The sequence below is a fragment of the Leguminivora glycinivorella genome, chromosome 26 (genome assembly GCF_023078275.1).
Source record: "Leguminivora glycinivorella isolate SPB_JAAS2020 chromosome 26, LegGlyc_1.1, whole genome shotgun sequence".
Classification (NCBI taxonomy): domain Eukaryota; kingdom Metazoa; phylum Arthropoda; class Insecta; order Lepidoptera; family Tortricidae; genus Leguminivora; species Leguminivora glycinivorella.
Window position 1 is genome coordinate 7,038,361 of NC_062996.1, and position 15,205 is coordinate 7,053,565.

The window sequence follows — 15,205 nt, forward strand, 5'->3', positions numbered from 1 at the left end:
ACTTTTTTTTCCTTTAGGAGCGATTATTTCCGAAAATATTAATATTATCAGAAAACGATCTTAGTAAACCCTTATTTATTTTTAAATACCTATCCAACAATATATCACATGTTGGGGTTGGAATGAAAAAAAAATCCGCCCCCACTTATGTAGGGGGGGTACCCTAATAAAACATTTTTTTCCATTTTTTATTTTTGCACTTTGTTGGCGTGATTGATATACATATTGGTACCAAATTTCAGCTTTCTAGTGCTAACGGTTACTGAGATTATCCGCGGACGGACGGACGGACGGACAGACAGACATGGCGAAACTATAAGGGTTCCTAGTTCACTACGGAACCCTAAAAAACAACAGTGTTTGGTTTTGCTAACCAAAACCAAACACTGTGTTGTTGTATCGCAGAGATCCTATGACATCCTGTCTCCATCATCAGATTAGCTATGAAATAGCCAATTAGTGACAACTACATATTTCATAACTTCCTAGGGCGCACGATTTTGACTGTGTTTATCCTGTGTTTTATGTATTATTATTGACGACCGGTCTGGCGCAGTCGGTAGTGACCCTGCCTGCTACGCCGCGGGTTCGAATCCCGGTAAGGGCATTTATTTGTGTGATGAGCACAGATATTTGTTCCTGAGTCATGGATGTTTTCTATGTATATAAGTATTTGTATATTATATATATCGTTGTCCGAGTACCCACAACACAAGCCTTCTTGAGCTTACCGTGGGACTCAGTCAATCTGTGTAAGAATGTCCTATAATATTTATTTATTTATTATTAATATAGCCGACTGTACTGTCCCTTTTGTGAGCCCTTACAATGTGACGCGCGCGTGCGGCGCTTACAAACACGGGTCAATGACAGCCGATGCCATTAGATACCATTCACGCATGCTCGTTTGATAGCTGAGCCACAGTATAATCACAGAATATATAATAGTACAAGTACAGAAGGCTCACTGCTTTGATGTTCACGAAATGCCGCCTTTTAAATGCCTACAAAATCCTAACAAAGAAACGAGCCGCACGTGCGCAGCGTCGGACGATAGGGTTGCCTATTAAAACCAATTATTACTCAGATAAAATGTTACACTATTATATTCCAGTCTTGGGTACTTTCTGGGTATATATACAGTATTTATATATTTTTGTGTAAGTCCCAACATCACAAGCCTTATTGAACTTTTCCGTGGGACTTAATCAATAGTAAATCTGTGTAAGATTGTCCTATTTTATTCATGATGTCTATTTAACTAAGTATTATTAGCCATTATTCACACGTGGACATCGCATATAAAACTTTAAAAAAACTCGCGACGTAAAGTAACAATAGAAAGTGCGAACGTGCGTTCTATGAGAACGCGCGCCACCCCTGATTAGGCCGCGAGTCCGCGAACTCGCGGCCGCCAGCATGTACTTGTAGCGCGGCGATAGAATCGCGGAGTGAGCCGCCCCTGGTATAATAAAGAGTACTATCGTACAGTATGGCCACTCCCGCTGCCGGCTGAAAGTGCCGCCCACCCCCTCTCGGTTACCTCACAGTTGCCGCCTGTCAAAAACGCGAACAGTCGACCTGTCATATTTCACTCATACAAGCATGTACGCGTTCGCCTACACGAGCTTAGACTGTGTGCTAGGAACGCGCCTCTTTCATATATTTGATCGCCAGTGTCCGAGGTGTGGCTGAGCACCTTATCACTACATAGTATAAAACAAAGTCGCTTTCTCTGTCCCTATGTCCCTATGTATGCTTAAATCTTTAAAACTACGCAACGGATTTTGATGCGGTTTTTTTTTAATAGATAGAGTGATTATAGAGGAAGGTTTACATGTAGGTATAGTACCTGTGTGAAGCCGGGGCGGGTCGCTAGTTGGAAATAATTAAGGTTCATAGATAGGTAGTCTAGTATTAGTGTTGGTTAAGATAGGACGCGAGTTCGAGTCCTGACGATACAGGGGACCTATGACGATACAGGGGGGTCAATTCTCCATACAAACGCTCTCCTCTATTTCCTCCCTGGTTTTTGAAGATAGTGCAATTATTTTTTCAACACAGATTATTATTATTTTTATCTGTATCGGACCGTTTTGATTTTTTTTTATATTCTTATTTTTGTCCTAACCTATGGCGCCCAAACATGGTCACTCACAGAGATTCAGAAGTCCAAACTGAAGGTTTGCTAACGCGCTATGGAGCGCAGCATTCTAGGTGTCAAAAGGACCGATCGAGTCCGAAACACTACGCTGCGCTCCAAAACTCGCATTGCTGATGTTGGCAAAGTACACGTCTTTCCTATTTTTTTAAATTGCGCTTTATTTATTCAATAAACGACTAGGACAACAAGACTCGATTTATTTGAGCGAGTTCCTATCAACACTATTCAGTCTCCCTTTGCAAGGCGAAACATAGTATGTAAAACGAACGTGTAAGTGCGTGGGTGCGTGATCGGAGTTTTCAATGAAATGTAAGCGACTCTCGATGGTGACAGAGCACCGCAGGGCTGCGTTTCGAGTGTTTCGACCATACAATTTCTAGGTATGTGTAAGAATTATAAGACAAACGGCCATAGGTTCTTCAAGCTTTTATCTCTATTTGTAAGAGCCATATTAAAAAAAAAAACATATTTTTTTATTATTTTTTTAAACATTCCATCTATCTATTTCAATAATTCTATCCGTAGTTCAAATTTAGGAGATTTCAAATCAAAACCCCTGTAGAGCCCCTTTTTAACCCCCGACGCAAAAACGACGGGGTGTTATAAGGTTGACGTGTCTGTCTGTGTGTATGTCTGTCTGTCTGTCTGTCTGTGGCATCGTAGCTCTCAGATGAACCGATTTTGATAAGTTTCTTGGTCTGAAAGCTGAGTTAGTCGGGAGTGTTCTGCCATGCCATGTTTCATGAAAATCGGTCCACCGCGTCGCTGTGGAGGGTTTTATCAAAATTTTAATTTTGTGGTTATGTTATACTGAAGTGACAAGAAACTTCGCCATAAATATTTTCCCTTGGCCCCAAGCTCAGCCCTGCATAACCTTTAAATGAACTTGCGACAGCGACATTACTCCTGTTTTACCAATTGATATGACTACCAAGCCTTTCAGTAGAAAATGGCGCTATTTTGAACAAATTTTATATGCACTTATGTTGTTTTGGATTTACAGTGTATTTGTTTGTGTGCGACGCGATCGTTTTAAACAAGGAGTTTATAGTAGGGATGTACCGACTAGTCGCCGACTAGTCGGGAAAGCCGACTATCCGGCCACATTTGTAGTCAGCGATTAGTCGGCGACTAGTCGGCAAAAAAGGCCGATTAGTCGGCCCCTTATAAGTGATAAAAAAACAGGACAAAAATAAATTAACAGCCGATATAGTTGTATTATGTACCTATTGGTTATGCCTTTGTTACTCAAAACAAGAAATATCTGTGATCATTACAGAAATAAATGGCCCTCATTGAAATTCAAACCTAGGACTGTCGATTTCATAGCCAGGATCAATACCCACTAAGCCAACCCGCTAGTTAAAAAATAAAAAATTCTCATAGAACTTAGAACGTGTAAAAATAATGAAAATTGCGATTTAATGATTAAAAAATCTGGTGATTTTAGTCGAACATTATGTTCTGGCCGACTAGCCGACTAGTCGGCCGACTAATCGGCCACCAAACCGCCGACTAGTCGGTAGTCGGCCTAGTCGGCCAAATCAATAGTCGGTACATCCCTAGTTTATAGTATGGGTCTTTCAATGTGCTTCATCCATACTTATATTATAAATGGGAAAGTGTGTGTGTCCGTTTGGTTGTCCGTCTTTCACGGCAAAACGGAGCGACGGATTGACGTGATTTTTTAAGTGGAGATAGTTGAAGGGATGGAGAGTGACATAGGCTACTTTTTGTCTCTTTCTAACGCGAGCGAAGCCGCGGGCAAAAACTAGTATACAATAAGGTACATTCTATCCCAATTTCTATTGGAATTTTAGTAAAAACGTAATTTTTCCCTTTAAATCATAGGGTCCCTTTTGTGTTAGAAAGCCACATATCATGTTTTATAGAAAAAGGGCACCATTGTTTTCTAGTTACGTAGGGTTTTGGGGCAGCTTCAAAGCAAATTTTTTTTTATTGACAAAATACGTAAAGTATAATTTTGCTTGAAAATTGCACAAATTACTTAAATCTGCAACAGTGTAAAAAGTTGGATATTTGGATATTACAAAATATAATTTTACATCGCTCACGTACACATACTGTTCTCATTTATATGCTTTACTGACGAGTTGACGACCGGTCTGGCTCAGTCGGTAGTGACCCTGCCTGCCGAGCCGCGGTCCTGGGTTCGAATACCGGTAAGGGCATTTATTTGTGTGATGAGCACAGATATTTGTTCCCGAGTCATGGAAGTTTTCTATATGTATATGTATTTGTATATTATGTATATCGTTGTCTGAGTACCACAACACAAGCCTTCTTGAGCTTACCGTGGGGCTAAGTCAATCTGTGTAGTAAGTATGTCCTATTTATTTATTTGCTCCCTGTGCGAAGCCGGGCAGGTCGTTAGTATTACCAAAGAGAATCGAGTATTATAGAGAGTTACTACATACATACATACATACTATCACGCCTGTATCCCATGAAGGGGTAAGCAGAGCACATGAAACTACTCAAGCTTCAGTGCCACTCTTGGCAAAAAGGGGTTGAAAGAAATCGAAAATGTGACATGTGAATGTGAGAGAGTTACTGTCGAAGTAAAATGTGTAATCACAGTGCATTGACTGCCATCACTTGACACAGGCTTAAAACTTTTGAACCTCAGTTTTGACAATTTGACCCATATTATAGCTTGATACCTATGTTTTAAAATGTCAAATATTAATATTAGCGCCATCTAGCTAAGCGTACCCCAAAGGTGTAATGCCATCTAGGCCACCGTACCTTTTTCTGTATGGTACTGAGGTACGTTTTTTTCTTAGACTTTATCTGTCTATACGTAGTTATATATGTCTTTGGTATTACATACAATGCCACGCCTTAGTCGATTCCTACCTCTCACATTTAAAACGCAAAACATTGACTCAAGTGTTCCGATAACGATATTTGCGCGCAAGGTCGACCATATCCGATTAAACATAATCGAGCCGCGTTTCTTTGCCTTTTCTTTTGTCGTTGTCGTTGTTCTCGGGTCATGAAATACCGCTGAGTTTAATGCATAGTTAGCCTGACCAGAAATATTTGACTACACGCCATCTTGCGGAATTTCATTAGAACTATTTTCTTCATACTATACTGAACTGTCATCCCATATATCAGAATAACAGCGCCCTCCTGACAATAGGGAACTTTACTGTAGTTAAAATATTTTATACCATGCACGAAATAAAGCATCAGATAATTATAAGAAAAACATGGACAGAATTTTTTTTTAATCCAATTTCTATTTAATAAGTCAGGTAGAAATATATAAAGTAACTGAGTTGACCGTGACATCACTCAATTCGATATCATATAAATTCCATATTAGCAAGTCGTTCAAATTCGTTTTGACAGTTCTTAAAAAGAAGTATGTAAGTGACTAAGTGTGTACTTAACACAGCGAAAGGGAGTGTACAAGTTTCTAATAGGGTGGCAACGCGCTTGTGACACTGTTTGAGTTGCAGGCGTCCATAGGTTACGGTAACCGCTTTACGTCAGGCGGGCCGTATGCTTGTTTGCCACCGACGTAGTATAAAAAAAAACAAAAAACAAGTTGATTTGACTAGGATGCAAGTGGCCTAGAGTCGTATATTTCTGGCCAGGTTTTAAATATGGTTAGCGTTCAGAGGTAATTTAGGTTAGACAGACTTTAGGGTCTTTTTTACACTAGTATTATTACTTTGCGGGATTTGATTAGTGTGTTAAGGCTGCTTTCAAAAAAAAACGTCAAAAGAATGAAAAATTGATAGTTTTAGTCGGTGAAATACTACACTTTCCGTTATCCAATAGATTTATTTAATTCAAGTTCCAGTTAGAGCATCTTATTGTCTTGATTTTTATAAGACTGGATTTTTGAAAACTAACTCACTAAATTAATTATGAATTTTTCTCTAATGCACGTTTAGAAAAACGCACGTATAGAGCTGAATCAGTCGATCTTATTTGTAAAATTTGGACAATTTTGAATATTAAAACGAGTAAATTTATAATTCGTATATCTTGTACCACAATCATTTCAGACTAGATTTTTATTTTAAGTTTTTGAAAAAGAGTAAACTAGCCTAAGGCGAATTCAATTTTTTTCAGAAATTACCTAAAATTAAGTGACAATTTTTTTGAAAATCTATATCACATCGAAGTAAGTTTTGTACTAAATTAATCTGCAACGTTTACTTAAATTGCTGTTATGCCTTAGTGATTATAAATTGCTATTATTGATTTTTGCCAATTTTTTGAAAACGAGCCTTCACCGGTACAATTATTACCACTTTTGGACATTTTCTCATATTTTGTTAGATCAAGTAGAAAAAGTCCTATAATGTGATATATATTTATAAACTACTCGCAAAGCCCTTTAATTTGATACCACACACGGTATGACCGAGCGCTCGGTTGCGATTTCACTATTTTTAACACGAAAGCCCTCTTAAACTGACCTGAATAGTCCGCAATGTAAATAAAATCCATTACTTTGGAGCAAGATCTACAAGTCCAAAAACTGAATTTAACGAGGAGATAGTACTAGGGCCACATGAGTTACAAGAAGGTAACTCACTGCATCAAGAGATTCATTCATTCATCAGGGTAAACATGCTTCATCCTAGACTGCAATCTGCATCGGCACTTTTCATCAGGTTAGATTATGGTCAAATGATTTACCTGTTCCTCTTAAAAAAAAGGTCGATGAACAGCCAGTCATCATCGAACAATTTATAATTCTCGCTCGAAATTTAAATTCTCGCTCGAAATTTAAATTCTCGAACGTATTTCGTCACTACTTTAAAAAAAACTTGTATCTTCAATGAAGATTCTTCATCTGTTAATGAAAAGAAAATTGTAGTAAGTATGTATGGAATGCATATACACTATGTAACATAATTGCCAAAGATAAATCCTACGGCTTATACATTACCTTCTATAGTACCTTTAATTTTCATGGTGTTTATTTTAAAAAAAGGAAGTGGTATTCGTAACCGCTATTCGATACCGGTTATGCTCTTAAATGGATCACCAGCATTCATGTTACATCCTGTATATAGACTTACTGCGTTTTAACTTTGAGAAGCAGCGTGAGATACGAGAGTTTTTCCAAGTAGTGACGATTTGCTCGCCGACGTCGGCCCTCCCAAGCGCGCCCCTTAGCAAACATGCTCAGCTATAATCCGCTTATTACAGTGGCATCGTCACTTGTTTTTGATGAAGGTTTTGCCTTTTTTATGAACTATACTACTCACAATAACTTCCTCAGGGTCAGCTTCCACGATGACCTGCATAAACTCGATGTCCATTGGTTACGGCTTCCGAGTCGTAAGGTCGTTCTCGTCCTCCATATACTCCAGCAGCTAAGCGCTCCCCATACAAATCACTCACTCACATAATCTCCCATTAGAAGCGAGGTACCAGGGCCTCATGAGTTACGAGGAGTCGTTGGCCTGCTGCTGCGGATACAACCACAATATGAATGGAGCTCCAATTCCAAATTCAAAATTTCGAACGCATTGGCTCGACAGCGCCGATCGTCACTTGTTTTCGCCTTATTATTTTTTTATTTAATAATCTTAGGACTTAATCTAGAATTTTATTCTAGGTTTTATGTTACTCACAATGATTTCCTCAGCTATGCTTCCACGATAACCTGCTTGAAAACGATGTCTCCATTGGCGACGGCCTCCGGGTCGTAGTTGGGGTCGTGCTCGTCCTCCATATACTCCAGCAGCTAAGCGCTCTCCGTACAAACCCACTCACAATCATCTCCCGTTAGGAGCGAGTTACCAGGGCCACAAGAGTTACGCGGAGTCGTTGGCCTGCTGCAGCAGCGGATACAACCACAATTTGGAGTTCTAATTACAAATTCAAAAATTTCGAACGCATTTGCTAGACAGCGCCGAATCGCCGATCGTCATTTGTTTTCGAAGAAGCTTTTGCTTTATTTTATTTTTTTAATCTACTACTCACAATGATCTCCTCAGGGTCAGCCTCCACAATGACCTGCTTGAACTCGATGTCACCGTTGGCTACGGCCTCCGAGTCGTAGTTGGGGTCGTTCTCGTCCTCCATATACTCCAGAAGCTAAGCGCTCTTCGTACAAACCCACTCACAATCATCTCCCGTTAGGAGCGAGTTACCAGGGCCTCATGAGTTACGAGGAGTCGTTGGCCTGCTGCAGCGTACAAACACAATATGAATGGAGTTCCAATTCCAAATTCAAAAATTTCGAACGCATTTGCTCGACACCGAATCGCCGATCGTCATTTGTTTTCCAAGAAGCTTTTGCTTTTTTTTTCTTAATCTACTACTTACAATGATCTCCTCAGGGTCAGCCTCCACAATGACCTGCTTGAACTCGATGTCTCCGTTGGCTACGGCTTCCGAGTCGTAGTTGGGGTCGTTCTCGTCCTCCATGTACTCCTCCAGCAGCTCGGAGCCCGGGGCTCCCCAGACGCCCTTGCCGCCGGCGCCTCCTGGATTAAATAAGAAAATATTTAATGGCCGCTGTACACATATGGCCAACGGTTCCACCAGCCCTTTGTGAAACCCCTTGGCCAAGATAAGAGCCGCTGTTTACACATTGGCGAACCAATCACTTGGCATTGGCTCTTCATGAAAGATGGACGTGGAATAGAAAAGTCTAGGAAATTCTAGGTCATAGACGTTGTCAGAAAAATTTGATTAAAAAATAATAACCCCGTAGTAAAATTAAATTATTTGAAATATTAACAATTTTTTGAATATTCTGATAAGAACATTTATCTTTTTTAGGAAATACATTAAACATTTGCAAGGTTATTTTATTTCCTAAAATCTACACAATTATTGGCATAGATAAACTTATTATTTTCGTAAATATTTCACTACTGTCCTCTCTGACGGCTGACGACCAACTGAATGAAGCGCCAACGTGTAAACGCAGTTGGCCATTGGCGCCAAGATCCTTTGATGTGTGGACAAAAAACCGACACCAATCGGTTGGCCGGCAAGCGCAAGCGCCAACTGCCAACTTACGGCCAAGTAGCCCTCTACACGCTTGGCCAAGGGGGTTGGTGAAACCGTTGGCCATATGTGTACAGGGGCCATAAGACTGAAGGTTTTTTTTTGTGGTTGTGGGGTGCAAAGGTCTCGTGAGCAACAAGGACCCCACTAAGGGTCCCCCCACATCTAGCGTCTCGCGAGCGTAGCGTCGGGCCAACTGTATGAAAAAAGACGTCGCGTCGACGTCGCGCCGCGGGCTTTGCCATACAGTAGGGGGACCATAAGGAGCCGAGCCTTGCTCAATGCTCATGTGTCATAATTGCATATCTGCCACCCTCAGTTTTCCCTTAGTCACCTAAGGTGTAAAATACACAGAAGGGACACACGTCGTAAGACGCGGAACGGACGCCCACGCCGCGGCGCCAGCGTGTAATTTAAAAATCGTCTCCTCAGTCGATTTTGTATAGGAAAGACGTAAAACGCGTCGCTTGAAGCACGTCTTACGTCTTCGTCCTATACAAATACGTATGTTGGGTCAAAACTAAAGACCCACTTCCCGATTGAGCTGAAATTTTGCACACATATGTAAATCACGTGACAATGCAATATTATGGTATCATGGTGCTGATCTGATGATGGAGCAGAAAGGCGGTCATAGGAACTCTGTCATGAAACGTCGTATCCCCATCGAGTAAGCGGTTTTTAGAAACGTCTCGGAGAGTAGTAAATGACTGTTGGAAGAAAGGTACAGTCGGCGATAAAAGCTTGTGCCAAAAATGAAATTTTTGCAAAAAAAGCTTATTAAAACTGCGTCTGTGCAAACAAGAACATTGTCAGGTTCTTAAAGTCACAGCGGCTCAGTTGGGTGCTTGGGTGGGTAATCTTGAATGGGAGCCTAAAAAGAGGGCATCAAAAATAATGACAATGTGGACGCCGCAACAAAAAAGACATCGAGGTCTGAAAAGCGTTCTATCGTGCAGAGGATCTCACGCACCTGAACGCACGGGAGGATCAAGGGGGGCATTGTATTTTACAGTTTTTTATTTATTTTAAAGAGAAACAAGAAACCTATCAGAACATAAAGGTTCATTCCCTAGAAATAGAAATGGGTAACCTAACCCACATTTATTAGAAAATAGAAAGACGTTTGACAATATTTCTGGCATTTGTCCAGGCATAATGCAATTCATGTGCAGTTGTTATGATAATGGTATTCAGGCACGAACAGAAACTATTCAAGTTATATTCGTATATGTGGCGTTATCTGTCTGTCACAAGGCACCACAATGTCGCTTAAGCATAAGAGCGTTAAAGGTACGGCTGAATTTCGTCCTTTTGGCAATGTCGTACCTTTTATTTGAGATTGTCACTTATATCAGTGACTGATAGAAAGATTCGTCAGAACGTAAAGTTTATAATAAATGTTTTGACAGTAGTCACATTGAAGCAATACAGATGCCTCGAAATTCCCTTAAATTGGCCTAATGTCTACTAATAGACAGAGAAAATTATTTTCCCATTTCACATTTTACCTACAGTCCAGTGTACAAGTTTCTAATGGGTCGGCAATGCGCATGTGACACCCCTTGAGTTGAAGGCGTCCATAGGTTACGGTGACCGCTTTCCATCAGGCGGACGGGCATTTTCGCGAAAAAAGATTTAAAAACTTTTTTTTCTAAAATAGGTTAATTTAATGTTATTCCTACTCAGAATCACGAGCCCTTTCGATCCTACTAGGCAGAAAAAACTAAATAGCGTCCTAAATTTAATTTTTCCACTTCGTTACCATTCTTCAAACACTTCAGCGGTTACAAAGTGGAAAGTATGAAATATAATAGAAATTTTGGGACCATTTTTTTGTCCTGGATCGAAAGGGCTCGTGATTCTGAGTACAACAAACATAAAATTTACCTGCCTTAGGAAAAATATATTTTTGTTGATTGTTCTCGCGAAAATGCCCGGACCGAATGCCTGTTTGCTTTGCCACTGAAGTGGTATAAAAAAACTGATATGTGAGAGGGCTACATGTACAGGCCCAATGTAGATTAGGGATTTTACAATGCTTCCCTTCACCAGGCAGCTACTACTAATAGGGATGACGACTAAATCACTACATAGTATAAAACAAAGTCGCTTTCTCTGTCCCTATGTCCCTATGTATGCTTAAATCTTTAAAACTACGCAACGGATTTTGATGCGGTTTTTTTTTTTAATAGATAGAGTGATTCTAGAGGAAGGTTTACATGTAGATATAGTACCCGTGCGAAGCCGGGGCGGGTCGCTAGTAAAAAATATGGTATTCTGTTTAGTCCGTTAGTTAGGTTAGGTTAACACATTTTTTTTAATACTACGTCGGTGGCAAACAAGCATACGGTCTGCCTGATGGAAAGCGGTCACCGTAACCTATGGACGCCTGCAACTCAAAGAGTGTCACATGCGCGTTGCCACCCCATTAGAAACTTGTACACTCCCCCTTGCTGTGTTAAGTATAATTACACAGCAAAAAGGAGTGTACAAATTCAAAGGAGGGTTTGGGTTGCCGACGACTCAAAGGACAATAGACGGAACAAATTAGTTCCGTAAGTCCTCCCGTCGTCAGCACCCCGCACCCTCGTTGAGCTCTGGCAGCCTTACTCACCGGCAGGAACACAACACTATGAGTAGGGTCTAGTGCTATTTAGCTGCGGTCTTCTATAAGACAATACAGATATATTTTTCGCTTTTTCTAATTAATGAAAAAATACAAAGATACAGAACACCAAAGTTCCGGAGAGGGGGCTTGTGACAGTTGTGACGTCACCTTTAAGTAAAAATTGTACCTAGGCGTGACGTCACGTGAAACTTCTACGCACTGTACGGTCGTCATTTTGTTTACGAGGAAAAAGAAAAAATAAATGTCCAAAATGTTTTGATAATCTAACTGACGTACTAAATAGTTTTATAATCGAATGATGCCCCTTACATAAATACATATATATGCATAAATGTCATAATATTTGTACTATTATTTAATCGCCACTTGTTTACCATTTAAATGTATTCGCAATCAAATGTAGCTCTTACAAGTTTAAACATATTAGTCATTCTAGTATGTTATGTGTGGTTTAGGTATTTTAGATAAGGAGAGGTATTATTAGATGGTATATTAGTAAACAATGTTTTCGTTGCATTTATATCAGGGATTTGGTTATCATGTTGGTTTATAAATGAAATTATCAGGTTTGAGGTATTTGGTATCTTAATTAAATTAAGCGTGGAAAAATATTGATGGAGTAAAATAAAGCATGACTTTCAGATCATCATCATCATCATATCAGCCCTTTATCGCCCACTGCTGAGCATAGGCCTCTCTTCTAGTACGCCACTTATAAGCTTTATTGTACATAAAGGAAACAAAAGAGACAAAGTTACAGAGTCAGTAATATACAATGTAGGCGGACTTATCCCTTAATGGGATCTCTTCCAGTCAACCTTTGAGGAAATGAGTAGAAGCGAATTAACGATGAGTAACCTGTTTTGTGGTGAAACCCGATAAGTTGAGCAAACCTTTAAATTCAAACTATGTGCAATTTCCAATGTTGTTGAAAGGACAAATTATCTCGATTTAATGAAGTAAACCCTCGTTTTATTGATTTCCATTCTATTTAAGGGAAGGTCCTTTACGTCAGATACTATTAATTTTTGTAAGATAATACACTAGTCTTGACTCCTAAGTCTTAGTGCGTTTTCACATTATCCGGTCGGAAAAATCCAAGATGGCGACTGTAATGTACGGGATATTGGTTCTACATCTGATATTGGATCAGATAATGTGAAAACTTACTGTTTTATTGAAGAAAAAACATCAATGACTTAGGCGACAATTTTTTTTTAATATGATTAAAACCAGCACAAAAAGTCCTGTTTAAATAGTTTGTCTATTCCTATGCATTAATTAGGCACCTACTACAGCTTAGTCAATACAAGAAAATCAAAAATCCCTACTAAATACAGTAATCCAAATTTAAGAAATTTGTAAATTGTAATTATTGATTGTAAACACGGCGATGTCGGCGATGCATCATCCTTATCACATTTAGATATAAAAGTTTAAACATAATAAGCTGCAGTATCTACCTACACATGGCAAATAAAATAAGATAAAAAAATTATTGTATACTATCACAGAATAAAAGTACAAGTACAGAAGGCTCACTCTCAATAACCTGACAACGGACTGCATGTGACATCGAGTTCTATTACGCAGCGTGAAGGTTGTCAAACTTTATGGGCCGTCGAAATGTACGGAAGAAACGCGGAGTGAGCCGTACCTGACCTGATACTATCAATTGCTGCAGCATTGCCTATTCCGCCTAACATTGCCTTCCTTGAAAAATAGTGACTTTTACCGAATAGCCATTTCTAATGGCGGTGACTATCCTATTTCTCAAAGGACCATGCGTCAAAATGGACCCAGAACCAACAGACATGAGAGTTCGGCTATTAACCCATTCAATGCCGAAGACGCGAATTCGCGTCCTGTGTATGCGTAAACGTGATGCCGAGGACGCAAATTCGCGTCCACGAGTTATTTGTTTTTTTTTGCTAGAAATCAACTGTACTTAAAAGCTGATACGAAAATGTTATTTTATTTATGAAGGATAATACTATACCGTTGCTGGTTTCTGGATTCAGTGCATTTATAATTTTCATAATTCTTATCTCGGATGCCGAAGACGCGAATTCGCGTCCTGTGTATGCGTAAACGTGATGCCGAGGACGCAAATTCGCGTCCTTCAAGTGTGAAATAACCTAATGCCACAGACGCGAATTCGCGTCCTTCAAGTGTGATATATAACCTAATGCCGCGGACGCGAATTTGCGTCCGTTGAAATGTTAACGTGATGCCGTGGACGCGAATTCGCGTCGTCGCGTAGAAGGCGGCGGCACTGCGTGATGATTAAAAATATGAGGCGTCGGCAATGAATGGGATCCTTCATAAATAAAATAACATTTTCGTATCAGCTTTTAAGTACAGTTGATTTGAATGGGATAATATTATACTGTCGCTGGTTTCTGGATTCAGTGCATTTGTAATTTTCATAATTCTTATCTCGGATGCCGAAGACGCGAATTTGCGTCCTGTGTATGCGTAAACGTGATGCCGAGGACGCTAATTCGCGTCCTTCAAGTGTGAAATAACCTAATGCCGCAGACGCGAATTCGCGTCCTTCAAGTGTGATATATAACCTAATGCCGCGGACGCGAATTCGCGTCCGTTGAAATGTTAACGTGATGCCGTGGACGCGAATTCGCGTCGTCGCGTAGAAGGCGGCGGCACTGCGTGATGATTAAAAATATGAGGCGCCGGCAATGAATGGGTTAAATAGGTCTTTCAATCTACTTCATTTAATTATATGGGCATAAAGTCGAATTCCATTGCAGAACCGAGATATTCGTATTTTAATTCAGAGAGAATACGAACTATGAAGAATCTGTAGCTAGGGTATTTAACATTTTGGAGGGTAGGTAACATACAATATGGTAATAATGAAGGTATTGCCACCGAATATGGCGTGAACTACATTTGTGCGGTTACCTAGTCATCTGTTTTTAATATCTTGATTTATTGTCTTACACATTTCTGTATCTCTCAAACGCTCGGTTCTGTCATGTCATTTTAACTTTTTTTCGCTACGTAAAGGTTGTCTGAAAGAGATCGCTTTTTAGAGATAAGACCGCCTGTTATCTTCCTCTAGTTTAAGAACTTATTGTTAACGCTTTTATATTATTATCCTATTGATCGGTAGTCAATCACTGAGAAACCCGTTTTTGTAGATCTTATAACCACTGACTAAAATACGAATATCTCGGTTCTGCAATGTCATACAACTTGGTGCCTATAGAACAAAGTGAAGTATATTTATAGACCTATTTAATGACCTAACTTTCAGCTCTGTTGGTTCTGGGTCCAAGCTCCATACCAAGTTGCCCATGGTCCTTTGATTTAAACACTTTCTTTGTGGAGCACTACTATTTTCAAGCCAATCAATGTTAGGTAGGGTG

The 15,205-nt window shown here is 39.8% G+C and overlaps 1 protein-coding gene across 2 annotated transcripts in view; it reads right to left on the reverse strand.

Annotated features, from left to right (window-relative positions):
* Positions 1-15,205, reverse strand: part of LOC125239736 (programmed cell death protein 4) — a 41,105-nt gene that overhangs the window by 24,149 nt on the left and 1,751 nt on the right. The window contains exons 2-3 of one of the 2 annotated variants that reach the window (XM_048147382.1): positions 8,588-8,652; positions 8,147-8,242 (exon numbers count right to left, since the gene is read on the reverse strand). In XM_048147382.1, coding sequence (XP_048003339.1) covers positions 8,147-8,242; positions 8,588-8,652 — 161 coding nt within the window. Of the gene's footprint in view, positions 1-8,146; positions 8,243-8,491; positions 8,653-15,205 lie in introns of both variants that reach the window. The other variant, XM_048147381.1, reaches the window with a different exon arrangement.